At 36.0% G+C, this 27,057-nt stretch overlaps 1 protein-coding gene across 7 annotated transcripts in view; it reads left to right on the forward strand.

Moving 5' to 3' along the window:
- The window catches only part of ARFIP1 (ARF interacting protein 1), a 131,411-nt gene extending 104,612 nt beyond the window's left edge, over positions 1-26,799 (forward strand). For all 7 annotated transcript variants that reach the window (XM_019025907.3, XM_063705606.1, XM_019025908.4 and 4 more), the window contains 2 exons: positions 2,544-2,718; positions 24,948-26,799. In XM_019025907.3, the coding sequence (XP_018881452.2) occupies positions 2,544-2,718; positions 24,948-25,103 (331 nt within the window). In that variant the 3' untranslated portion in view covers positions 25,104-26,799. The remainder of the gene's footprint in view (positions 1-2,543; positions 2,719-24,947) is intronic.
- The last annotated feature ends 258 nt before the right edge of the window (positions 26,800-27,057 follow it).

Genomic DNA, 27,057 nt, shown 5'->3' on the forward strand with positions numbered 1-27,057 from the left:
GCACTGTTAGAGAAGCTATTATGGGAAGTTTTACTTTGGTACCACCTACAAACTCTGAATGTAAAATTAAGAAATATAAGGTCAGTATTATAACTTTGAGTATGTTTGAGTTAATCACTGTTGTTTAGAAATGCGCTCCAAGGCTATTGAAGGATATTTGTCCTTAGATTAAATCACCATGTATTACTATTTATTTAGTTCTACTTTTTTCTCTTTTATTTCCTATTGTTTTTAGTGTGCTTGCTTCTAGATACCCCTCTTCTAATTTGGCCATAATAATAAGCATTCTAAAGGTATCAGTTATTACCAGGTATCCTGTGTGTTTTATCTATATGAAGTTTTTGTGGAGATTTTTGTTCACATTTATAGACTGAAAAACTGGAGCACAAAGAGATGAAATAACTAGCTCAAGATAGAGCCAAAAGGCAGAGAGGTCATTCAGCTTGGCTCCTGAACCCATGGATTTAACTAACTAGTTATTATTGCCAAGTCAGTCTTGCCTCCTAAATCTTTTGTATTTGTCTCATTAGCTCCAATGCCTTTGTCCTGATTCAGTGACTCATTTCTTATATGTCTATCGTTTTCTAATAGGTTTCCTTGCTCCTGATTTTTTAATCATTTATTCTATCCTCCATCTCTTACACTACCACCAGGGTCATCTTTCTATCCTGATACAATCATGTCATTTTTATGTCAGATCAACATTCTTCAGTGGCTTCTCGTTACTTCTCCTACTGGATTAAATTTAAACACTTTAACATGGCCTGTAGGGCTGCTTACTTTCAATCCTGCCTGCCTGTCTAATGTTAATTTCTTCCATTGTCATGTTCCAACTTCAGATTCTGACATACTGAATTCCCAAATGTGTCATTGTATCTTACAAATCTATGCCTTTGTCCATGCTATTGTCTTCAGAATCAGAGTATCCTACTGATTTCCCTATCCCAATTCACCTAGCCAGCTTTTACCATCCTTCAAATTTTAATTATAGTATTTTAATTCTGTCTGAGATACCTTTTCAGATATCTAATTAAATAATTATTCCTCTTGATTTCCATTATACCTTACCCTCATTTATGGTAGTTCTTATTATCTCATTTTGTTGTAATTGTTTACAAGGTTCTCTTCCTCTAGAATGCGAGCTTCTTGAGGATAAACATATCTGTTCATCTTTATAGCTTTACTTTCTAACACAGTGCCTGGAACGTGGAAAGTGCTCACTTGAGAATTGTTGAATGAATCAATGTATCAGTGAATGAATGAATGGTTCTCTTTTGACCCTGAAAGAGGCCAATTAAATTAAATCTTAACTCATACTGCTAAATTCAGTATGAGTTAAGAATAAATTAGGATCAGTGTGAAGGACTGATGTATTCTTTTTCAAGTCATATATACAATATAGATTATGTTATTTAAAGTATTGTTAATTCCCAGAATAGGAGATGTGAATTATACCCCTAATATCTCCAAATAAAGAGCTTTAGTTTTAGGGTATAAGCTTTGTGATTCTGATCTTGACTAAATTAGAGGTCACTTTGCTTCTTCTTTGCTGAGTACCGAATAGTTGAAGCTGCTGGATAAATCACTGTTTAATAAGCAAGATAGTACTATACTTAGACAGGCGCTGTGATAGAGCTATTATGAGGGGTTATGGGATCTTGGAGTGATGACAGTGGTGGGGTAACTATTTGAGTTGATGGGGGGAGAATATCAGAGTGAGGCATCTTACAGAACACAGGATGGTAAGTGCTCTGCAATAGATACTGTTGTTACATTCTGAATACTGATGTTACAGAAATTCATCTAGAGTTGTGTTGTCAACTATAGTAGCCACACGTCTGGTGAGCACTTGAAATGTGGCTAGTCTGAATTGAGATGGGATAGAAGTGTAAAATACACAGTGGATTTCAAAGACTCACTACCCACTCTCCAAATGTAAAGTACCTATGAATAATTCTGTTATATTGATTACATGCCACAATGATTAATATTTTAGATATATTGGGTAAAATGAAATATATTGATAACAGGTGAAATTAATTATTATTTCATTGTAACTACTAGAAAATTTTAAATTACATGTGTTACTCACATTACATTTTTGTTGTGCATTGCTAACCCAGACTTTTTTCAGAACCATTTACACTTCCGTTAGTTTTAGTATGCCATTCTAGAGTCTGCTGTCCTTACCTGCTTTGCCTTATCAGTACTAAGCAATTCACTTGGGGTATTTATTCTACCCTTGATCTTGTTTTGACATTTATTTTTTTTAACTGGTTTTTAGATTTTGGAAATTTTACTTGTCAGTTAATACTGTGCTTTGAGAGAAATAGTTACTGAGATTAACCAGCAGCTTTGTTCTTATTTAAATAGCTCTTTGTTTTTAAAGAAATAATGATTTCAAAAGCGTCAAGTAGAATATGTGTGAGAATTTTATATATTTTATTGTATAGTATGAGACTGAATATTACGTATTTCCAACCCATCTTTTGAACATACTTTACTGTTTTTGTAGTATGCTTCACTTACTCTCTTCTTTCCAGGATTGAATATGATGCATATCGCACTGATTTGGAAGAACTGAATCTTGGACCACGTGACACAAACACTCTGCCAAAGATTGAGCAGTCACAGCATCTCTTCCAAGTACATAAGGAAAAATATGATAAAATGCGCAATGATGTTTCTGTCAAATTGAAATTTCTAGAAGAAAATAAGGTAAATTCTTTACCTTTTCTAAGGTCTTTCTGTGGACTTTGAAGTCACCCTAAAGAGAGATAGTCAGTTTTTCTGTTTCTGTTAACTGTGTTGTATGACAATTGCAAGAAGGAATTCCATTTGTAATCAGTGTTTGAGTTTTTAGAAGTATACAAAATATATTTACCTTTCTTTGATAAAAGTTATCAATGCCACCATCCCAGTCTTTCACATATAACACATGGCAAAAAGTATTTGACGGACAGCCATTGATCTTTGGATTGGCATTGGTAGCAAGTGCTTTAAAAATTGAAATAATGATAGATTATGCTCTGAATATTTTGAAGCTTTTCTATTAATGATAGGTACAGACTTCAGGAAAAGAACTATGGCACTCTTCTCAGCAATTGATAAGTGAAAAATAGCTAAAAGGTCCAGCTTAGGGCTGCAGTTAGCATAACCTAGGAGAAGGAAGCCAAGAGATCCATTTTCCATATTTTTTTCATATGTGAACACATCTAAGGACCAGAGCAACGAGGGCTGAACTGGACCAGCTGTAGGTTTCAGCAGGAAGTGGATTCATATACTAATAGGCTCCTGTGTTTTGGTTTAAGTAAAAGGACGGTTTCGCATGTTTGACATATCTCTATTACTTGCATATTCAGCTTTGTTTGCAGGATTGCAGTTCTGGAAAAGGGAAATGAGTGAGCATGGTACGGAATAGGTGTAGTGCAGTCCTGTACAGATGGGTCTCACCATTGCACGTTGGTAGTTTTTTCTGTGCATTTCACATCCTGTGAAGTCATGACAGGTCTTCAACTGTACTCTCTTCCAGGTACCCTCTTAAAATTGTTTTTCAGTTCTCTCAGGAAACAGTCATGTTTATATTCTCCTCCATAACATCAAAGGGCATTTTAGTAAACTATAACTGTCAGTATCTTATTGTTTTCTTTAACATTTCCTTAGAAACTCTCATGGCTACTATAAAACCTATAAAATAATATATTTCTTTGGGATCCACCTAGTCCAGCACTTTCACTGACTTCTTTTTAAGCTGCTATGGGTGAAAATTACTCACCAGAAAACGTTATAGTGGCAATAAAGGAAACCTCAGCAGAGTTGTTAGAAAAATTGCCTGGCATCATTCAGACAGAGCCCAGTGCAGCCTTCTGGTATTCATTAGCTGAGCACATAAGATTGCATTCATTTTAGTCATATATATATATATATATATACCTATTTTTTTGTGTGTGTGTGTATATTTATGTGTATATAAATATATACACATAAATATATATACTATATATACTGTATATACGTATATATACTATATAGTATATATATGCACTATATAGTAATATATACACTAATATATACTATATATCTACTATATAGTAGTATATATACTATATATACACTATATAGTGTATATATAGTATATATACTACTATATAGTGTATATATACACTAATATATACTATATATACTATATATTAGTGTATATATATACGCTATATACTATATATACTATACTATATATAGTGTATATATAGTATAGTATAGTATAGTATACATACACTATATATTAGTGTATATATATACTCTATACTATATACTATATATACACTATATATAGTATATATACTATAGTATATATATAGTGTATATATAGTATAGTATAGTATATATAGTGTATATATAGTATATATAGTATATATAGTATACAGTATATATACACACTAATATATAGTGTATGTATACTATATATACTAATATATAGTGTATGTATGCTACATATACTAATAGTGTGTGTATGCTATATATACTAATATATAGTGTATGTATACTATGTATACTATATATTAGTATATATAGTATATACTAATATATAGTGGATGTATACTATATATACTAATATATAGTGGATGTATACTATATATACTAATATATAGTGGATGTATACTATATATACTAATATATAGTGGATGTATACTATATATACTAATATATAGTGGATGTATACTATATATACTAATATATAGTGGATGTATACTATATATACTAATATATAGTGGATGTATACTATATATACTAATATATAGTGGATGTATACTATATATACACTATATATTTTAGTCATATATACATATTCATTTTAGTCATATATATTTAGTCATATATATAATGGATGTGAATATATCAATATTTAGATAATAAACATTATATATTTTAAATATAAAAATATTTTTGACATTCCACCCTATCATCACTACACAATAATACTAAAAGAGGTATGCTAGAAGAATATACGTGTTTGATAGAAAAGTAGACTAACATAGTGAAACATAAGGTTCACGTGATTTAAAGGAAGAGAGAATCAAATGGTAATTGGAAGCCAGATTATACCAAGCCTTGACCACATACAGACTTTGAATTGTGGCCTTGGAATGTGTACACTGAGCAGGGAGGGAAGAAGGAGACACTTTCATTTGTAGAGGGAGGGAAGAAGGAGACACTTTCATTTATAGAGGGAGGGAAGAAGGAGACACTTTTCATTTATAGAGCCAGGTCATCTCTATAAATTTTAAATGTCAATCAGATGAATGTTACTTCTAATTTTATCTTGTAAATATTGAAGAATTTTTAAAGTTGAGAGTAGCAGGAAAAAGTCATTTAGAAAGTCTCTTTCTTTCTTAAAGGAAGAAAGAAAGTAGAAGCACACATACTAATTAGGGATCTTTTATAGCCAAATGAAATGATTAAGAGCCTGAACTAGGGTCTTTGCAATAGCAGCATGAAGGAAGGAATATGGTGATTTTAAGGCTGCATGACAGGGGTTGGAAAATTAAAATGGGAAGCTGGTGTGGCCTGAACGGGGTAAGGGTAAAGGATTGGGAATTTTTTCTATTTGATCCAGTGTTTAGTTTGAGATGATGACAGAATACTCAAGTGGAAACAATTGGTAGGAATTTGATGATGTGTGTTTAGAGTTTGGATGAACAGGGTCAGGGCTTCAGATATAAAGGCTTGGAAGTCATTGCTTTAAGAATAATGTTATTACTACTATTAAATAAAAATAGAAAATTGCTTCTATTCTCAAGGATTTTATATTCTTAGATGATGTCTTCATCTTTTTGGGCTGCTGTAACAAAATACCATAAACTGAGTAGCTTATAAACAAGAGAGAATTATTTCTTTCAGTTCTAGAGGCTGGGAAGTTCACAATGAAGGTACCAGTGTCTGGTAAGGGCCCACCTTCTGACTCATATTCCTTTATCATGAGGGCACTAATCCCATTTATGAGGACTGTACCTCCCAAAGGTGATTAGTACCTTCTAATACCATCACACTGAGGGTGAAGATTTCAGCATTTGAATTTGGCAGGGACACAAACATTCAGACTGCAGCAGATAGCATAGATATTCTTTGTTTTGGCTTTCCACAGTTGTCATCAAGGTTAAGTTTGAATCTGAACTGAGTAATCAGCTATGTCTAAAGTAAAATCTATAAAGAAACTTTGGTCTTTGTATATTTTTTATTTAACTCTTCAAAACGGTAAGTATTGTCGGACTGTTATTTTAAGTAGTAATTGTCATTTAGAAGAAGACAGCCGTGAGAGAACTTTTCTTTGTTTTTTTGTTATTGTTGTTGAGCAAAGTTTACTCTTTTCTGTTACTTTTAATAGCTTTGAAAAGGAAGGAAAAGCAGGTTTTTAGCCTAGGAACTGTCTGTCATCCCTGTTTGCTTTCTTGGTAATTTGAAATGCCTCAAGTCTAGGTTTTTTGTTCTTTTGTTAAACTAGGTGAATTTGTACCTCAACATCTCTTTTATGTGTGGTTGCCAGGTAATCTACTTAGCACTTTAATTTGTTTGTTCGTTTGTTTGTTTCTTGTTTTTGTTTGAGAAGGAGTCTCACTGTGTTGCCCAGGCTGGAGTGCAGTGATGTAATCTCTGCTTACTGCAACCTCCACCTCCTGGGTTCAAGCAGTTCTCTTGCCTCAGCCTCTCTGTAGCTGGAATTACAGGTGCGTGCCATCATGCCCAGTTAATTTTTTTTTTTTTTTTTTTCTAGTAAAGACAGGTTTCACCATGTTGGCCAGGCTGGTCTTGAACTCCTGAGCTCAGGTGATCCACCCACCTTGGCCTCCCATAATGCTGGGATTACAGGCATGAGCCACTGCACCAGGCCCAACACTTTAATTTGAAGAAAACATAGTATACTCTTCCTATTTCTTCCCCCCAACCACTCACCATCCCCTGCTTTTTTTTAAAGATACTGGATCTCACTATGTGGCCCAGGTTAGATTTGAACTTCTGGACTCAAGCAGTTTTCCCACCTCAGCCTCCCAAGCAGCTGGGACTACAGGCGCATGCCACCACATCCCGCTAGTCATCCTATTTCTTAACAGGAAGAAATGAAACATCAATGAATGTGCTGTTCTGTAATTTGATAATGTCCTAAAGACTACTGCAGTATATACACCTGTTTTTGCAGCTTTTCTCTCTCTCTGTCTCTCTTTTTGGCTTTCTTTTGGTTCTCATGTCATGGCTTTTGGAATATCTTTTCATAACACTTCTCTTCTAAAATGAGAAGCCAGATAACCCAACAACGAGAATAGGGCATAAAGTAAAAGCAAGCAGTCCTAGAGTATGGGACTAAAAGCCAGCTGTGTGACTATAGTTAGCTTTAGCATTTAGTGTTTTTCTTTGTTCCCTCTTAGAACTTTTTTAAAATTTTGAGACAGATCAGGAGTTAGGTTCTTAGCTATAAAATTGATGTGTTTATATGTACTTAGTCTAGCCTTTCTTCCCTATGGCAAAAGAAAGAGGTAAGGTGTATAAAATACTCACATTTCTGCATATATGCGTGATAAATGCACCTAAGGGTATTTGTCATTTACCCTTAATGAAAAACATGTGTTGTTCTACTATTTATAGTTTGTATTTTCTGTCTCTTCACCCCGTGATTTAGTTGTGTTTGCCTTTAACCTAAACAATCCTTATTCATCTCTGATATTCTCTTCTTTGTTTACTAAACCACATTGAGTTGTGTAGCAGTAAAGACATAGCTCATTAGTCTTCTAATATTTCTCCTTTCATCAGTATTTCTTCTTTTTGAGACCTTTGAATAATGTAACTTGAGCTATTTTGTGACTTAAGGCAGTTTGTTTACCTGTTATTGTTTCTTTCAGAGTTCAAAACAAAACATAGGCTAGTTTAGTAAAGAGAAAGAATAATAGATATTTCTGGTGCTTTGTAGACTTTGTGAAAGTAGATACCATGCTTTCTTTTACAGCCCTCATAAAGCCTAGCAATGGTGCAGGTATATAGTACTCATTCAGCAAGTGCATGTTTGCATTCTTCCCAGAATTAGAGGCGCACTACAGGGATTGGAAGGAGATGGAAGTGAATGAAAGTCAACTCGGAGAGGATAAAAGGCGGAATCCTGATTACCTCACTCTTTGCTTTCATGAGGCCAAAGCATAGTCTCTCAGAAATGCTTCTGTTTTCTGCAATGTTTTCTGTTTGCATGGAAAGAGGAGGCAAAAAGTTAAAGAAAAATATGCAGATCAATGTAAGCAACTCATGTTTTTTTTTTTTAGATAGGTTTTTATGTGGCTTGGAACTATAAAGATGTGAAAAAATAGTTGAAGGTTAATTTTTTCTTTAAGGTGACTGTAATTTAACTTGGGAATGATAAATCTCAAGGGCAATGAATATATTGGGAGTGGGATCTGAATGTATCAGAAGATTCAACAAAGCAGTTTGGGGTATAAATATAAAAAGCAAGGGTTTTATTCTTATTTTAAGAAGTGTAAAATACACTCCTACTCTAAGGTAATGTCAAATTAGCTGTAACCATTAAATGCAGGTTTGTTTCATTATTATGTTATATTTTAGTGACTTAAAGGATGACAGAGGAGGCAGAAGAAGATGAACCAGACTTGGGATCTATCCTGGACACATATTTGATTTATATAGTTACTTAATTAAAAAAAATTTCTTAAAATTTATAGTCATTCCTAATTTTAGATTGATATGAAAACTGTTGTTTTCACTCACAGTGTTTCATATATAATCACAATACAGTAACATTCCTGTATATTAGGATTTCTTTTCTAATATATTATTTCGCCTGTAATCCCAGCACTTTGGGAGGCCAAGGTGGACGGATCACTTGAGGTCAGGAGTTTGAAACCAGCCTGGCCAACATGGCGAAACCTCGTCTCTACTAAAAATACAAAAATTAGCCTAGCGTGCCCATAATTCCAGCTACTCCCAAGGCTGAGACAGGAGAATCATTTGAACCTGGGAGGCGGAGGTTGCAGTGAGCCGAGATCGCGCCACTACACTCCAGCCTAGATGACAGAGCGAGACTCTGTCTCAAAAAAAAAAAAAAAAAAGAAAGAAAGAAAAAAATGCTCAAAGCCTAGTACTTTTTTGTAAAAATACACTAAAGGTTCGGAAAAGCTTTGAGGGCAGAAGTATTCTTTGCTTACTAAAACTTCTCTTTGAGAGGAAAAAATATAAACCTCAGAATTTAAAAAATAGATACTTGTTGCCAAAGTTCAAGGAGCATGTTAATACCTAATGTGCACAAGGAGATAGATACATTCTTGAAATCTCTTTTCCCATTGTCAAAAGAAAAAGAACCCCTATTTCTTCTTGAGTACTTTAAAAATATTCATGCCAGTGACTTAATGTCACCTTTACTTCTAAAGCAAAAACAGTAGTACTTCTTGGCGTGTAATCCTAGGGATAGTGAGATTAAGTTATATAGGTGAAAGGACTACCTGGTTCTAAATTTTAAAATAAGCATTTATGGATTGATGTCTGTAAGCGTAACAAGCAACCAGGGAGTTCATAGTGCTGGACACAAAAGAACCTGCCTTTCAACACTGTGCCAAATATTATTACATACATTTGGATTCTGTGAGTCATTCTCTTATTCATGCAACTTTACTTCCAGACTTAATTTTGGCTGTGACTGGTGCTCTCAAGGGAAGGTACATGGTCACTTAAGAGTGGTTGGGGAAGGCCTTCATGAGGGAGTGATGCTGAACATTAACATCACTTAATGTTGAGAAAGTGAGAAACTGAGAACCAGAGAGTATTCCAGGAAGAAATACCAGCATGTGCAACTGCCTTGTGGCAGGAGAGGGTGTGGTATGGTGAAAGAATTAATGTAACTAGAGCCAGTTTGACCAGAGCATAGGGAGACAGCTGGAGAGGTAAGTGGCGGCCGGGCTATGTAGCCCTGATAGGCCATATTAGGGAAAAGTTTAATATCAGTGGGAAGCCCTTGAAATAATTCTTAGCAAATGATAGGTCTAAAATATGGAGGATAGATCTTAGTAGGGCCTAACAGTAAGTATAGTAGCTTAGACAAGAAATGGTAGGAAGTTGGATTACAATAGTGATAGTGGAAATGGAGTGAACTGAAGGCTTCAGGAGATATTTAAAAGGTAAAACAAATATAGGTAAAACAGTAACACAGACTGATGCATAATTAGCACCTTTCACATTTTATTCCTTTATTCAGCAAATATTGATGGAGTGGTCTTTTTATTTGTATTTATTTAGTTATTTGAGGCAGGGTCTCACTGTGTTGCCCAGGCTGGAGTGCAGTGGTGCAGTCATAGCTTACTGTAGTCTTGAACTCCTGGCCATAAATGATCCTCCTACCTCAGCCTTCCAAGTAACTGAGACTACTGGTACATGCCACTGCACTTGGCCTTTTTTTTTTTTTTTTTTTTTTTTTTTTTGAGATAGGGTGTTGTTCTGTCATCCAGGCTAGAGTATAGTGGTGTGATCATGGCTCACTGCAGCCTCTACCTCCCAGTCTCAAGCACTCCTCCCACCTCAGGCTTTAGAGTAGATGGGATGACAGGCATGTGCTGCTAGGCCTGGATAATTTTTTAATTTTTTTGTAGAGACAGAGTTTCACTATGTTGCCCAGGCTGTTTTCAAACTCCTGGCCTGAAGCAGTCCTTCTGCCTCAGCCTCTCAAAGAGCTAGGATTATAGGCGTGAGCTGCCATGCCAGATCTTGTGGATTGCTTTTTATATGCCAGTCACTGAGTTAGGTGATAGAGGTATAATGGTCTTACACTCGTAGAGCTTATAGTCAAGTAAGACAGATAGGCATTAACCAAACAATTACGTAAATACAAGCTGTGGTAAGTGTGATGAAGGGAAAATAGAAATGTCATGTGTGTATACAGAGGACTTGGCCAGGTGTGTGTGTGTTGCGGGGGAGGGGCTGGGGTATCATGGAAGGCTTCCCTGAGGCAGTGATATTGGGGCCAAGATAGAAAGAGAGAGGAGTAAGGTGTAAGGTATGTGATGAAAGGAGATTTTAATTAGAAGAAACAGCATATGTTGACGGTCAGTGAGGCCAGAGCATAATGGGAACAGGGGAGAAATAGCACTGGATGAAGCTGGAGAGGTAGTTTAGGGCCTACACAAAGTTGAAATAACATAGGTACAAGGTTATTCATTGCAGCATCACTTGTTATTTCTAAAGATGAGAAAGAACTCAGTGGTTCAGCACTAAAGGACTAATTGAATAAACTGGTTTTTTCATACAGTGAAATACTTTGCAGCTATTTAAAAAAATGAGAATGCTAATGATAGAAAACTCCTCAGGACAGACAATTAAATGAAAAGAGCAAAGCACAAAGTAGTGTTTATTGTACAGTATCTTGTGTGTAGGAAAAGAAAGAAGAATGTATAATCATATTTTCTTGTATTTGCACAAAGAAAAACTGGAAGGATTAATAAAATCAGTTACCTATAGAGGGAACAGGGTGAATGGAAACAGGAATGAAAACGAAACCTCTCACTGTATACTTTTTATATCTTTAATTTTGAACCACATATATGTCTTACCTATTCAGAAAAATAATACTTTTAAAAAGATAGGAAAATTAAGTTAGCTAAAAAAAAAAAAAGTTAGCTAGAAAATGTTTCTTAAATACTGTGCCTTATCTTTTTTTCCAAAATGAGACTTAAAATAGACATGTATTTCCCAAATATAGTCTTTAATTTTCCTCTTAGCTCAAAATGAGATGATTAATTCTGTGTTGGTGAGAATAGAAAAAGTTAACTTAGAATGTGATTTCTGTTGCAACATCATTCTTAAATGACAGAGTAGAAATAGTACAATATCGTACCTTTCATTTACAGAAGAAAATATCTTAACATATGGTGCAACATTTGCTGCTGTTAGTGGTTTGTCTTTTTAAACACACATGGAAGAGGAAAAATTTGCTTGTGGTTTGCATTGCCTCCTTTCTCTCTTTAGAAATGAGGCAGAAATTAACTGTCTTCATATAAACCATACAACCAAAAAGAATTGTGAGTTGTAGGTTGATTTTTAAACTAGACTCATCCAACCCATAACTGTTTGGAATAAATCAAGGTAATTGTAATTGTTGAAGAATGAGTAGGGATGAAAGCCTGAGTGGGTGCTGGGGAGAAGCACACCTAGCTAACCAATTCATATAGTTTTTTTTTTTTACCAGTTATGCTAAGATTCCGGCATGACAATTTTTGTAAGGGAGGGATATTTTGTATACAGTATTGAAAAGCTTTCCAGGAAGGATAGCTTTATAATTATGAATTACTGTTCTTATAGACTTGGTTCTTTTTCGGCAATCATAAGGTACTTACATATTTTCTAACCCTTTTTGGTCAGAAGCCATCAACTTACTATAGAGTAGGATTAGAGTTTCTTATTCTGCTGTATATGTTGGAGGTGAGGGAATTGTTCCTTTCACTTTGAATGAAAAGAATTCACTTTAAAAATTTACTTCTTAATCATTATTGCTGTGATGTATCTGTTCTAATGGTTGATATACATGTGTGCTCTTCAGATCCACATTTCACTTATTTTGCCAGCCTTGGGTATTATCCAACTTGATTTGCCAGGTTTGTGATAAAGGTGAGTTTTTAAGTGATCAATGTGATACTTGAACAGATCACTAATAACTGAATTGGTTGTGCTGTTGATGATGGTACTGGGTGCTTATGGCTGTGACTTCGCTATACTTTTTTAGTTCTTAGTAGTTGTGGTTCCTTCAGTTTGCTTAAAAGTAAAACCTTTAATTAGTATTTGTGAGTAAAGTCTCAGAAGACGCTAGCAGTGTTTAAGAATTTGACTTTGCAATGTTCTTTTTTTTTTTTGAGACGAGTCTCGCTCTGTTGCCCAGGCTGGAGTGCAGTGGCGCAATCTCGGCTCACTGCAACCTCCGCCTCCCGGGTTCAAGCAATTCTCTGCCTCAGCCTCCCGAGTGGCTGGGATTACAGGCGCCCACCACAACGCCCGGCTAATTTTTTTGTATTTTTAGTAGAGATGGGGTTTCACCATCTTGGCCAGGCTGGTCTTGAACTCCTGACCTTGTGATCCACCCGCCTCGGCCTCCCAAAGTGCTGGGATTACAGGTGTGAGCCACTGCGCCTGGCTGCAATGTTCTTTTTAACCTTTTCTTGAAATTCTCTCAGTAATGACTCAGCGTTTTCATGTTGACCATAATTTCCTTCCATGACTTATCTATACTTTGCTGTGTTAGATTAAAACATTCATAACTTTTTTTCTCATTCCTCATAAACTTAATAACATCCTGATTTTCTATCCTTATTTCTTCCCTTAAATTTTCAAAGATGCTTTTTTAAAAATTCACCTTAAGTTTTTTAAGGTGCTTGTTTTGTGCAATTATGCCTGATCCTAAAGAACTATATAAGGTATTATCACAAACTGCCTACGGAGAGGCAACTTACAGTCTAAAGGAGGAATTTAAATAAAATCAATTGTATATAAAACGCTAACTAAAACATGAGAAAGAAATACAGAATTTGATGAAGAAAAATGTTAGTGTGGGCTCAAAGTACCTGGTAAGCTAGGCAGTTTGACTTGAGCAGGACCACACAAGAATGGGTAACATGTGCATAGGCAGGAAAAAGTCAGAAAGAAAATTCTTGGAGAAACCCTGGATCATATGTTTAAGTGATTTGTAAACTTCTGTTGAATCATCTGTTCTCTTCTTGAAGCACAGCATACTGTTACTACTTACAGGCTTTTTAAAAAGAAGAGTAATTGTTTTGTCCTAACAAATTTTGATAAGGCTTTTCCATTGGATGGGCCATTGGTTTGACTAGTTCCTATTGCCCAGTGTCCAAAAGCTGGTGAGCACAGGGTCTGCTGATCCCTGCGGTGACTTGGCCCCATTTCGTCACTTACCAGATAGCTCCAGCAGATCTGGATACCTGAGCTTTCTGTTTCTTGTTATCTAAATATGGAATTCAGTGATTCCCTCCACCCCCTCCAACATCTGCCTACATATGTATCCCTTTTTTTTTGGATTTCATAGGGATTTTGTGAGTACCTCAAGGGACAGGGACTAATTCTGAACTTGAGATCAGGAATGGGGTAAAGATCTGAGAGAAGTTATAGGATGGGTAAAAAAAGAAAACATTGGTGGGATCCCCTCCTCTTTCTATTCCCTATGGCCTTGCATGCTATTCCTGGGATCTCACTACCCCTAACTGTAACTATGGACTTCTGTGTGGTTTTGTAAAGAGGATTCAGTGCTGTCAAGCCCATGATTGTCAAACTTCTCTGTTAGGTTAATAACAATCTCCCAACTTTTTTTGAGATAACTTTATATCTCTCATCTAATTGATGAAATGAAATACCCAATTCCTTACCTACCCTTTTGTACCTAAATTGATTTTGGACTCGGAGATCAGATGGGAAATTATGATACTTTATGTTTTCTCTGCCAACTTGAAAGTGTGTTCATCCCTTCCTCCTCCCCATAGTGCCCAGGCCTTTCTCCAGTTAAAGCACATAACGTACTATGTTGTGATTGCCTGCTAGTCGGTTTTTGCCCCTAGAGGTGCTCCATGGAGCATGGCCTTCCTACATTGAGTATTGAGTTAGTCAGTGGACACTAATCTTTGAGTACTATAATCTGTAAATGGAGGAAAGTTGCTATAAGGATTTTTATATCTATAATACCTATATCCGTATAATATGTGATCTAGATGATTATATACCAGTACACAGATGATAATGCTGGGGTTCAGAGAGGTTGAGTAGTTTGTTCAAAGTCTCACAGCCAGACTGGGATTCAAATCTAGATCTCTCCGACTCCACAGCCCTGCTTTTAGTTAAGTATAATACAATGCTGTAATGCTGCCCAAGGTGAGATTGTTCAGATAGCAGAGAGAGAAGATGGAAAGATAACCTTGGAAAACAGAAGCTATATTGATCACGTCTAAACTTGGAGCTCTTGGAAGGAAGGAAGGAAGGGTGGAAGGAAGAAAAGGAGGGAGAAAATGAGAGAGGGAGAAGGGAGGGAGGGATCAAAGGGCGGGAACTAACACTGTAAAAACACAGAACAAAAAAGGCGATAGACTTTTTTTGCTAAAGGTGAGAAAATCTCCGCACTCAGAATGTTAATGTATGTAATTATTCGGTAAAGAATTATAAGACGTCACCACAGTTCTGTGACCTGCTGTTACTGGAGTCTATAGGTAATGTTTCATCAATTTTCTTCTCTTCAGAACTCTGCCTTTTGTTTTTCCTTCTGTAAGGACTTTTTTTAACCTTCTGCTTGTCGGTGATTTGTTGAAACCTATCCCAGTGCGTCAGAAGAATATAAAAACCTATTTTTCTACCCCACTTGTGGTTCATATTTGTCTTTCCTTCTCTCACTCCCTTCCCAGTGCCCACACCCATATTTTTATAGTGTTTCTCAAACAGTAGTTGCTTTAACATGACAGGCATTTCCAAAGCCATTGCAAACTAATAAAATTATACTCCACAAACCTAATAAAAGGCCAAGGCAGGTATATTTTCTTGCCTCTTATTCTTCTGATCTCTTTCTGGGAAAAGTTCAGTGATGGGCAGGGAAAGCATAGAATGGTATATTTTTTAATAGGAGTAAAGAAAGGAGTTGATACCTTACACGTTAGCGGTTGGGGACCTCTTACCAAAATATGATTTTTACACTTTTTTCTCACACACCTTTTTCTTACAACCAGCTACTATCCCAATATTTTTGTACATTTAATATAAACCCCTATTTCATAGAATTATTGGGAAAGCCAGTGAGTGCTTTGAAGAACTTAACAATCATAAATATTAGGTTGGTGCAAAAGTAATTGCGGTTTTTGCCATTACTTTCAGTGGCAAAACCTGCAATTACTTTTGCACCAACCTAAATATATGAAGATTAATAACTTATTTTAAGCAGGAATTGCTTTTTTAAACAAATTTAGTGCCTCTGAATAAGAAGGTCATATAATCTAAATTTTATTTGAAAAAAGTTAATTTGGTAGAAATAAACTGTCTTTTATATGATTTTGATGTTGACAAGGTAATGCTTATCATTAGTTTTTTCAGTCAGTAACTTTGTAAATGTTATTTATGTTCTATTGATACATGCTGTGTAGGCAAGAGAAAGTTTTCGGTGTAGTCCACTTGGCATCATCTATCAGTTCTGCTCTTAAATTTCAGTTACCTAGTTTCTATTTAAAACTCCAGCTTGTCTTTCTGCCTTAGTAGTCAGTGTTAGAGTTTGTTTTGCCCTTTAACAATGAAAGTATTGTATGATATGTTTAGGTCACTCAACAGATGTTGCCATAGTGGTTTTGCTCATTGTTTGGCAGATGTTTACGAAAGTTCTTCATAAGTGAGTTTGTAATGATTTAGTATATTTCTAAATTGCTGTAATTGTTTCTGATATTAGGTTTTCAAAATCTGTCAAATTTGCCGCCATTCCATTATAATTGTTACCTCTATCTTCTTTTGCTCCTGTTTTAAATCTCTGCCTTTCTGTTGTATTAATATTTTATATTTTAAATCATTTCTAACTTAGGACATAAATAGTTCAATAGAGACTTTTTCCTACTCTGTAAATATGGGAAGATTATATAAAAGTTTAATGTTTTATTAATCTTCATAGTTTTAGCAAGAATTAACTTTTATTTCTTTCGTCTGCTCCAATCCTGTGTTAGATCCTTGTCCCAAGGATGTTTTAATACAACTTCAAGGCTAGAGACAAAATTGGGAACAAGGTTAAAGTACTGTGTGTCTTTTCTACACTACCACTTTTCCTTTAAGTGCTCTGTTGCCCTTTCTTGTCTGTTTCAAATTTTGTTTAAAAGGTCTCTAAAATGTCTATTGCCCATGAATAGAAGCAGATTAAAATAGGTGAAAGGACATACTTGGAACTTGGAATAAGACATTCCTGAGTTTCCCAGATCCCAATCCATCTATCACCTGTCTAAACTTAGGCAAATTACTTAACTTTCTGAGTTTTCTTTATTTTTTGTTTTTCAACTGTATCATGGACTTAAGACTGTACAAGGCCAAATGTAGTGACTCACACCTGTAATCCTAGTGCTTTGGTAGTCCAGGGTGGGAGGATCACTTGAGGCCAAGAGTTTGAGACCAGCCTGAGTGACATAGAGAGACCCCGTCTCTACAGAAAATAAAAAAGTTAGCCAGGTACGGTGATGCGCACCATTATTCCTAGTTATTCAGGAGGCTGAGGTAGGAGGATCACTTGAACCAAGGGGATCAAGGCTGCAGTGAGCTATCACTGTGTTGCTGCACTCTAGCTTGGGCAACAGAGTGAGACCCTGTCTCGGGTCTCGGGGTGGGCGGGGGGAGACTAAACAGAGTAGATGTAAGGGTAATGCATTATGTGTCATATAGAAGGTGTTTCCAAAAGTTAGTGCTCCCCCAGTATAACAAAGCATAGTCTACCAAAAATACCTGAAATACCTGCTCTTTCTTTCATTCGGTGCTCCTCAGTTCCTGTGGGCTGATAGCTTAAATATAGAAGTAAATTGAAAAAAGATAAAGACCCTGAAATATTTCCTGGAACATTTTGGCTTTTTGTCCTTTCTCCTAAAAGTGGGATTTGAACTTCCTCTCACCTCACTTTCTTTGTCTCTCTCTGAAAGCCAGCGAGCGGTATTTGAGAAACCAGAATCTTTCCCAGGTTGACTTTTACAAGGTCAAATTGCCTGGTAAAGTGAACCTGATGAACCAAGTAAGCCAAATAAACTGAAATAATAATTTTATGTTCTACTGAAACTGCTTGTATAGTAACAGCACGATTCTCAAAATTGCAAAAATTTCTTATTTTAAAATTTGTATTGTAATTGCTTTTCTAATACTACTTAATTATTCCCTTTAATTGGTAATTATTTCAATGTATTTAATAACCAAAATGTTCTGAGGATTCTCTGTAGCATATCAGGCAGAATGGCATTGAGGACATTATACACATGCATATCATAGTACAAATTAGTTAATAAAAAATAGGCAGAAAATCTTCTAAGTTTTTAATTCATTTAGTTGAAAAGGAATATTCATATTGAGGATTGTTCATTATGTTTTGATTGGATGAGTCAACACACTATTCTTATGTAAATTTGTATCTGATTTAGAAGATACACTACCAAAGTTAAGCTTGTACCACATTACAGTAACCAATACTAATAGAAAAGTGAGATAAATTATCTGTTTTGTTATAAGCCAAAGTGAGAACAATTAGCTTTTTAGAAAAAAAAATAGCTTCTTATATTTGAGGATGAAATTTTATACTTCATTTCCATTTGGAGTTTTTTTTTTTCTTTTGTTTTTACATTATAATTACAAAATTGTGAATCCTCAAAGGTCCCCTCTGTACCAGGGAACTGATCTGATGTGCATGTATACTTTAAAAGGCTTTACACATCAGTCTTCTAACAATTACTGGGAGAATGTTTCTTGTGTATATGGATATCGTATCATTTTGTTGTGAAAACTAGAATTCAATCCTAAAAAGCACCATCTTTGATTTCCCATGGATTAAGTTGCATTGTGGGGTGGGGGGCCAGTTTAAATACAACAAATACACTGAGCCTGAGCCTTTGTTAGTGGGCTACTGAGTCTTCCTCAGCTACAAAAGGAGCTGTCTCTGTGTTTAGTCACCTACTTGGGGGTGGGGAAACAAACTGACTTATATTGACATTTGCAGGGCTAGTTAAAAATTTTTGGATGCCCTTCCCACTTTCTTTCTGACTCTCTAACTTTCTAGACTATTAACAGCAGCTCCCTGCAAGGCCAGTACATGAATTAAATCCCATACTCTGCTTTTATTCTCTCCTCTAATTCTAAAAGATTGGAAGTTAAAATTCTTTTTTTTTAAGTTATTTTTATTTTTAAGTTCATGGGTACACGTGCAGGATGTGCAGGTCTGTTACATAGGTAAACGTGTGCCATGATGGTTTGCTGCACCTATCAACCCATCACCTATATATATACATGTATATATATATATTTTTTTTGTTTTGTTTTTTAACGGAGTCTCGCTCTGTCACCAGGCTGGAGTGCAGTGGCGCAATATCGGCTCACTGCAACAACCTCCGCCTCCATGGTTCAAGCAACTCTCCTGCCTCAGCCTCCCGAGTTGCTGGGACTACAGGCACGTGCCACCACGCCCGGCTCATTTTTTGTATTTTTAGTAGAGACAGGTTTCACCATGTTGGCCAGGATGGTCTCGAACTCCAGAACTCGTGATCTGCCCGCCTCGGCCTCCCAAAGTGCTGGGATTACAGGTGTGAGGCACCGCACCTGGCCCCATCACCTAAATATTAAGGCCTGAATGCATTAGCTATTTATCCTGATGCTCTCCCTCCTCCGGCAACCCCCCGACAGGCCGCAGTGTGTGTTGATCTCCTCCCTGAGTCCATGTGTTCTCATTGTTCAGCTCCCACTTATAAGTAGAACATGCAGTGTTTGGTTTTTTGTTCCTGTGTTAGTTTGCTGAGGATGATGGCTTCCAGCTACCTCCATGTCCATCTAAAGGACATGATCCTGCTCCTTTTTACGGCTATATAGTATTCCATGGTGTATATGTACATTTTCTTTATCTGGTCTATCATTGATGGGCATTTGGGTTGATTCCATGTCTTCACTATTGTGAATAGTGCTGCAGTAAACATATGTGTGCATGTATCTTTATAATAGAATGATTTATATTTTTGGGGGGTATATACACAGTAATGGGATTGCTGGGTCAAATGGTATTTCTGGTTCTAGATCCTTGAGGAATCACCACACTGTCTTCCACAATGGTTGAACTAATTTACATTCCCACCAACAGTATAAAAGTGTTCCTATTTCTCCACAGCTTTCCCAGCATCTGTTGTTTCTTGACTTTTTAATAATCGCCATTCTGACTGGCATGAAATGATTGATGGACATTTGGGTTGTTTCAGTTTTAAGCTATTACAAGTACAGCTATTATGAACTTTCATGTAGAAGTCTTTGCTTTCATTCCTCTTAGGCAAATACCTAGGAGTGGAATAATTGTGTTACATAGTAGGTGCATGTAAGGTTTTAAGAAACTGACAAACTTTTCTAAGATGCTTATACCATTTTGCATTCCCAACAACTGTGTATGATAGTTTCAGTTGCTCAGCATCCTGGTCAGTAAGGAGTATGGTCAAGGTTTTTTAATTTTAGCCATTCTAGTGTATGTGTAGCAGCATCTTATTGTGGTTTTAATTTGGATTTTCCTAATAACTAAAGATGTTGAGCATCTTTTTATGTGCTTATTTGCCATCTGTGTTTTCCTTGATGAAATGTCTGTTCAAATTTTTTACCTGCTTTTTGGTTAGGTTATTCTTATTGAATTGTAAGAATTGTTTTTTTTTTTTTTTTTTTTTTTTCCGAGATGGAGTTTCACTCTGTTGTCCAGGCTGGAGTGCAGTGGTGCGATACGGGCTCACTGCAGTCTCCACCTCCCGGGTTCAAGCGATTCTCCTGCCTCAGCCTCCCAAGTAGCTGGGATTACAGGTGCCTGCTACCATACCTGGCGAATTTTTATATTTTTAGTAGAGACAGGATTTCATCATGTTGGCCAGGCTGGTCTTGAACTCCTGACCTCAGGTGATCCACCCACCTCGGCTTCCCAAAGTTCTGGGATTACAGGCGTGGGCCACCATGCCTGGCCAAGAATTCTTTATGTATTCTAGAATCAAGCTCTTTGATACCTGTTTTGCAAGTATTTTTTCCAAATATATGGCTTACTTTTTCACTTTTGTAAGTGTCTTTTGAAGAGAGAAATATGTTTGAAGTCCAATTTATTGATGTTTTTCATTTATAATTTATGCTTTGTGTATATTGTTTAAAACTCTATGCCAAACCAAAGATCATTAAGATTTTCTCTTATGTTTTTTTCTATAAGTTTTTGTAGCTTTAGCCCTGACACTTGGGCCCATGATCCATTTCAAATTAAATTTTGTATGTAATTTGAGATACAAGGGTCAAGGTTCATTTTTCATGACTTAATCCTTGAATCACTTCTCTGTCCACTCTCTTAGGCGCTTATCTAGTCATGTGGCTTTAAATATCATCTGTATATTAATGACTCCCAAATTACAACTCTAGCCCAAACTGCTATTTTAAGAGATATCTCAAGCATGTCCAAAACTAAGCTGTTAATATCCACCTTTTCTCCTCTTCCATGCCTGCCCCTCTCACAGTCTTTGCCATTTCGGTAAATGCAACTTCATTCTTTCAGTTGCTTGGAGCAAAACTCTTAGCACATCTTTGAGTGTTCTCTTTCTCTGTCACCTCCCATCTTGATCTGTTGTCAGATTCCATTGGCTTCATCTTCACATTATATTCAGAATCCCACCTCTTCTCATGATCTCCTCTTTTACCACTGTAGTCCAAGCCACCGTTACCTCACCCAGGTTATTGCTGTAATACTCTAATAGGTCTCTCTCTACTTCTACCTTTGCATGTTTATTAAATTAAATGTTGTCATTTTTCTGCTTAGAACCTACCAGTAGCTTTTCATCTCATTCAGACAAGGAGCCAGATCTTTTTAATGATATCTAAGGGCCTGCACCATCTAGCCACCCATTACCTATCTTACCGCATATACCAGGCCCTTATTCACTCTGCTGCAGTCATACAGGCCTTGTTGGTGCTTCTCAAACATACCAAGCACACTGCCTACCTCAGGCTGTTTGAACTTGCTATTTCCTCTGTCTGGAATGTTTTTCTTCCAGATAACTTAAAGTTTATTCTCTCACTTCCTTAAATCTGTATTCAACTGTTACCTCAATGAGCCCTTCCTATTTAATTGCAACTCTCACCCAGACAGACATCTCACATTCCACATTGCTGCTTTATTTTTCTCTCTAACATGTATCACCATCTAACATACTGTATATGTTAGATGTTTCTCTTTCTTCCCTCAATAGAACATAAACTTCTTTTGAGAAGAGATGTTTGCCTTTTTTGTTGATTGCTTGCATTCCCAACCCCTAGAGAAGTGCCTGACACATAACAGTATGACCCTGTGTAATATTTATTATATGAATGGAGGTAAGTAACATTTTAGGTGGTTTTTTCCCTCTGAATATAAAATGGGAACATTGTGAACAGTGCAAGTCTTCAACAAAGTTGATGTAGACAGACTTCAGCTCTCATAATCTTTTTCTCTTTTTTAATAAACAAAAGAATGTTTAACATACAGACAAAATATAAAGAGTAACAAAAATAACAAAAAAAGCAGCCATGTTCCCACCACCCAAGTTAAGAAACAAATATTATTAATACTTTTGAAACATCCTTTGTGCTTTACCCTTACTTTATCCTCTCTACTCTCCTCCCTCTATAAACCTATTCTGAATTTGTTTATTGTTCCTATTGGTTTTCTTTATAGTTTTGCCACATATGAATATATCATTCACATATGAATATATCATTCAGTTTGAACTCTGTGTAAGTGGAATCCTACCACAGGCATTCTGCAAGTTGTTTTGCTTGACCTGATACTCCTGAGTTTCATCCATAGTGATGCATGTAGCTACAGTTCATTTATGTTTACTCCTATATAGTATCCCCATTGCGTTGAGAGACCACTCTATCTGTTCTCCTGTATATACAACTTTGTGGTGGTTTTCTTGCTTTTTTAATGCTAAAAACAGTGCTGCCATGAACATAATTGTACATGTTTCATGAAACACACATGGAAGTTTTTCTATGGCAGATTCCTAGCGGTAAAATTACTGTTCCATAGGGCATTTATATCTTTCATTTTACTAGTTCATGCCAGATTGTTTTCAAAAACAATTGTACATATTTATACACCCGTCAATAGTATATAGTTGTTATAATATTTAGTTTTCTTAATGTGGAGGGTATAAAGTGGTGTCACATGTTAGTTTTAATTTGAGTTTTCCTATTTCCTAATGAGGCTGGATATCTTCTCAGTTGTAATTAGCCATTCCTGTTTCCTCCTCTGTGAAATGTTTATCTGTGTTATTTGCTCTTTAATTGGGCTGTTTTTGGTTTCTGGGAGTTCTTCATATATTCCAGATACATATTCTTTGCCAGTTATATATAAAGCAGATACCTTTTCCCAGTATGTAGCTTATCTTTTCACTATCTTTTCATGAATGTAGCTTATCTTTTCACTATCTTTTGATGAATATTAGGCCGGGCACGGTGACTTACGCCTGTAATCCCAGTACTTTGGGAGGCCAAGGCGGGCAGATCACGAGACCGTCTTGGCCAACATGGTGAAACCCCGTGTCTACTAAAATACAAAAAATTATCCAGGTGTGGTGGTGCGTGCCTGTAATCCCAGCTACTTGGGAGGCAGAGGCAGGGGAATCGCTTGAACCCGGGAGGCAGAGGTTGCAGTGAGCTGAGATGGCGCCACTGCACTCCAGCCTGGCAACAGAAGCAAAACTCCATCTCAAAAAAAAAGAAAAGAAATTCTAAATTTTAATGCAGTTTAATTATCAATCTTTTTCTTTATAATTTATGGGTTTTATAAGCCTTACTTAAGAAATTCTTTCACATATAACATCATACAGTGATTTTTCTACCCTCTGTCAGGGCAGATTGCCCTTGAAGCGCTCCTTAGACCTGTCCCTGACAACCTGTTCTACAGAAGAGATCTGAGACTCAGTCACAATGGCAGAGGTGACCGAGACCAGCCCAGTTTTGGAAATCATTTTCAGAAATGGCTAGAGAGAATGTGGTGTGTGTGTGTGTGTGTGTGTGTGTGTGTGTGTGTGTGTGTGTGTGTGTGTAATATAGTGAAACAAATTTTCTATCCTGTTTTTTCATTTAGCATCATGTTTCAAATATTTTTACATCATTTATTATTAAAGTTCAGTTTTAATGAATGTCATATTGGATGGGAATCAGAATTCTTATTTAACATTTTGCAGTTGTAAATAAGACCTCAGATGTCCGGGCTTGGTGGCTTACGCCTGTAATCCCAGCACTTTGGGAGGCTGAGGCAGGCAGATCACCTGAGGTCAGGAGTTTGAGACCAGCCTGGCCAACATGGTGAAACCCCATCTCTACCAAAAATACAAAAATTAGCTGGGCATGGTGGTGCACACTTGTAATCCCAGCTACTCGGGAGGCCGAGACATGAGAATCACTTGAACCCTGGAGGCAGAGGTTGCAGTGAGCCAAGATTGCGCCACTGCATAACAGCCTGGGTGGTGACAGAGCAAGACTGTGTCTCAAAAAACAAAACAAAACAAAACAAAAGAAAAACAACCTCAGGAAACAGTTTATAAATCTTTTTGATGCATTGTTTATTTCTTTAAGAAAGACTTATAGAGGTAGTATGACTTGGTTAAAATATACTCTTGATATCAGCAGAAGTAATAAGCAGTTGAAAATAATTGAGAGTCATATGAGCGTTAAGTAAATTGATTTTCTGAGCAACACTTGGTACTTGCTTGATTCTTTACAAAGAAAGTCAATATTTAAAAGTATCCAGCCTACTTGGCTTACATAAAGCTTAGATTTAATGATGTCCATATTTCTGTTCATACATTGTGTAGCAATTATATATAATTTTCCCTTTTTGATATCTCACATGATTTTGAATGTACTTAGTTTGAGGAGGATTTAATGATATTTTTAATTAATCCTCTCAATAATGTTTGAAAATGGTTAATGGGGTATATATTTGGGCATCTTAAAACTGACCTATTCTCTTTAGGGTAATTAAAAAGTCATCAAAGGCTCAGTGACCCTGCAAGGCAGTGTACACTTGGTATGTGTGAAATACTTGGTCATTATTAAGCCAGTTTTCTTCAAGAGAGATACACTATTTAATTAAGGAATGTAATAAATCACTCTCTGTTTTATTGTTATTGGTGTTAATGCTTGGTCTTGTAACTCTGCCCTGTCCACAGGTTAAAGTATTGCACAATCAGCTGGTCCTTTTCCACAATGCCATTGCCGCTTACTTTGCTGGGAATCAGAAGCAGCTTGAACAGACACTTAAACAGTTCCATATCAAATTGAAAACCCCTGGAGTGGATGCCCCATCTTGGCTTGAAGAACAGTAAAATCACAGCGGAAAATAAAAAGAAAGTCGCGTTGTTATATTTCTAAACAAACCTAACAAGAATTAAGCAGAGTTGGGAGAAGTGGGAGGGGTGACAAGCATTATAGTGATTCTTGCACAAACAGCTTTAATTTTTCCCTTTTTCATACTTTAACAATTGAACTGTTAAGGGTGGTTTTAATGTAAACATAGTTTCTATAATCTGAACACAATAATTTTCCTTTTTGAGAAATCCTTTTGTATTGTGAGGGTTGATGGCTATTTCTGTAGTTTGAAAACATCTAATAGAGATTTGCACTGACAAGATAAAAATTCAAGGTTTTTGGTCCTGGAAATGAGGGCCGATTGTAACTTTTCCAAAGGGAGGTTTACATGATTTGTATCAACATCAGATATTTTATATGTGAATATATTAAACATCTTTAAGAGATTCATTTTCATGTATTAAAGAAAAAAGAAACTATTTTGCAGAGTAAAGTTATATGGTGTTCCTGCAGCGTCCACACAGAGGCAGCAGCTCTAATGAATGATTAGCTTGTGGAGTTGTGGCAAATACCTTTTTAAAAATGAATCTGTACCACTGTAATTTTATTTAGACTTTTTTTTAAAGACACAGAAATCACACTGTCATTTCTGTGAGGCTTTTAAGCTTACGAATTTGCTTCACCCAAAGTCATTGGACAGTTACATTTGCAATTTCTTTTGGTTCATAACAAAACCTGCTTAAGAGAATTTTTTTTTTTTTTGACAGGTGGACGTGGGAATGGAAATTCTTAATGGTTTCTGGAGTAGAAATCTGTACTTAGAAAACTAGTTTTTGGGTCACTTCCATTTTGATAGAAGTGAATACATAGACAGCTTTTATTGACTTCCATATGTAACAATACCGTTTAAGCCTTAAATCACAGATATGTGCCTTCTCAGATACAGTAATTCTTGTTCAACCAATGTACAAAATCCATAAAGAAACCCCTGTTGGATAATGTTTGATGTGTCTGTTCCTTCCATGGAATGGAGCACTATGTATGAATGTTGGGTTTCTTTGTACTTGTTAAGCCACATTTGAGGTTTATGGTAAAAATCATCTTTTGAGTTTGCTCTTTGGTTTTTCTTCATTCCTTTTGAAGACTGGGAAAACAGAAGGATTCTTTGATTTGGGTAATGAAGAGGTAATTTGGGACAGTGTGGTGGTACCAGGAAGAAAGAGGATTGGAAAGGCCAGTACTGTTTTAGTTGCTCGGCACTATTGGTTTTGTTTTAATGTGGTTGCCCTGTCCACTACATGGTTCTATCAGTAGTGTAATCCATTTTCAATGTAAAGCTCTTTTAGTTTTTGTCATAGACATAAATTAATATTTTGAGAGGCATCCCTCACCTGTTCATTTCTTCTGTGTTGAAATGAAGTACTTAAAATTACCGTTATACATGAACTTTGTGGACTGTAAGATTTGTTATATATGTTCAAATGCCTTTTAGCTGGCTTTTTAATTAATATGCCTGTTTTGAGTGCTTAATACAATGTAATGTGATTGTAAATCATACCTATTTTAAATCATTCCTTCCTGTATATTTGTACTCAGAGAGCCTTATTTTATTCTTCCAGCAGAATTACTACTTGTGATAGTTCATTTACATTCCCCAGAATGTGCCTCTAGTGTGAATTTTGTATTCTTATTAAACGTGTTTGCTGCAGTAAATCGTTTCTCTGGACCTTCATAGTTTAAGAAGTAACTATTTGGAAATTCTGAAGACACATAATTTGCCTTTTCTGAACCTTAAAAAAAAAGGTACTTCTGTCACTTATAATTGTTTTAGCTCAGTAAGCTATTTTTTTTTCAATGTGAATCTCTTTTGAGAGCTGAACATGTCCATTCTTAACCACATTTCAATAACAGTTACTGTAGCTAAGGAGCTAGTTTCATGGATTAATTTTTTTCAGAATAAATTTAAAATAT

The sequence above is a fragment of the Gorilla gorilla genome, chromosome 3 (genome assembly GCF_029281585.2).
Source record: "Gorilla gorilla gorilla isolate KB3781 chromosome 3, NHGRI_mGorGor1-v2.1_pri, whole genome shotgun sequence".
NCBI lineage: Eukaryota > Metazoa > Chordata > Mammalia > Primates > Hominidae > Gorilla > Gorilla gorilla.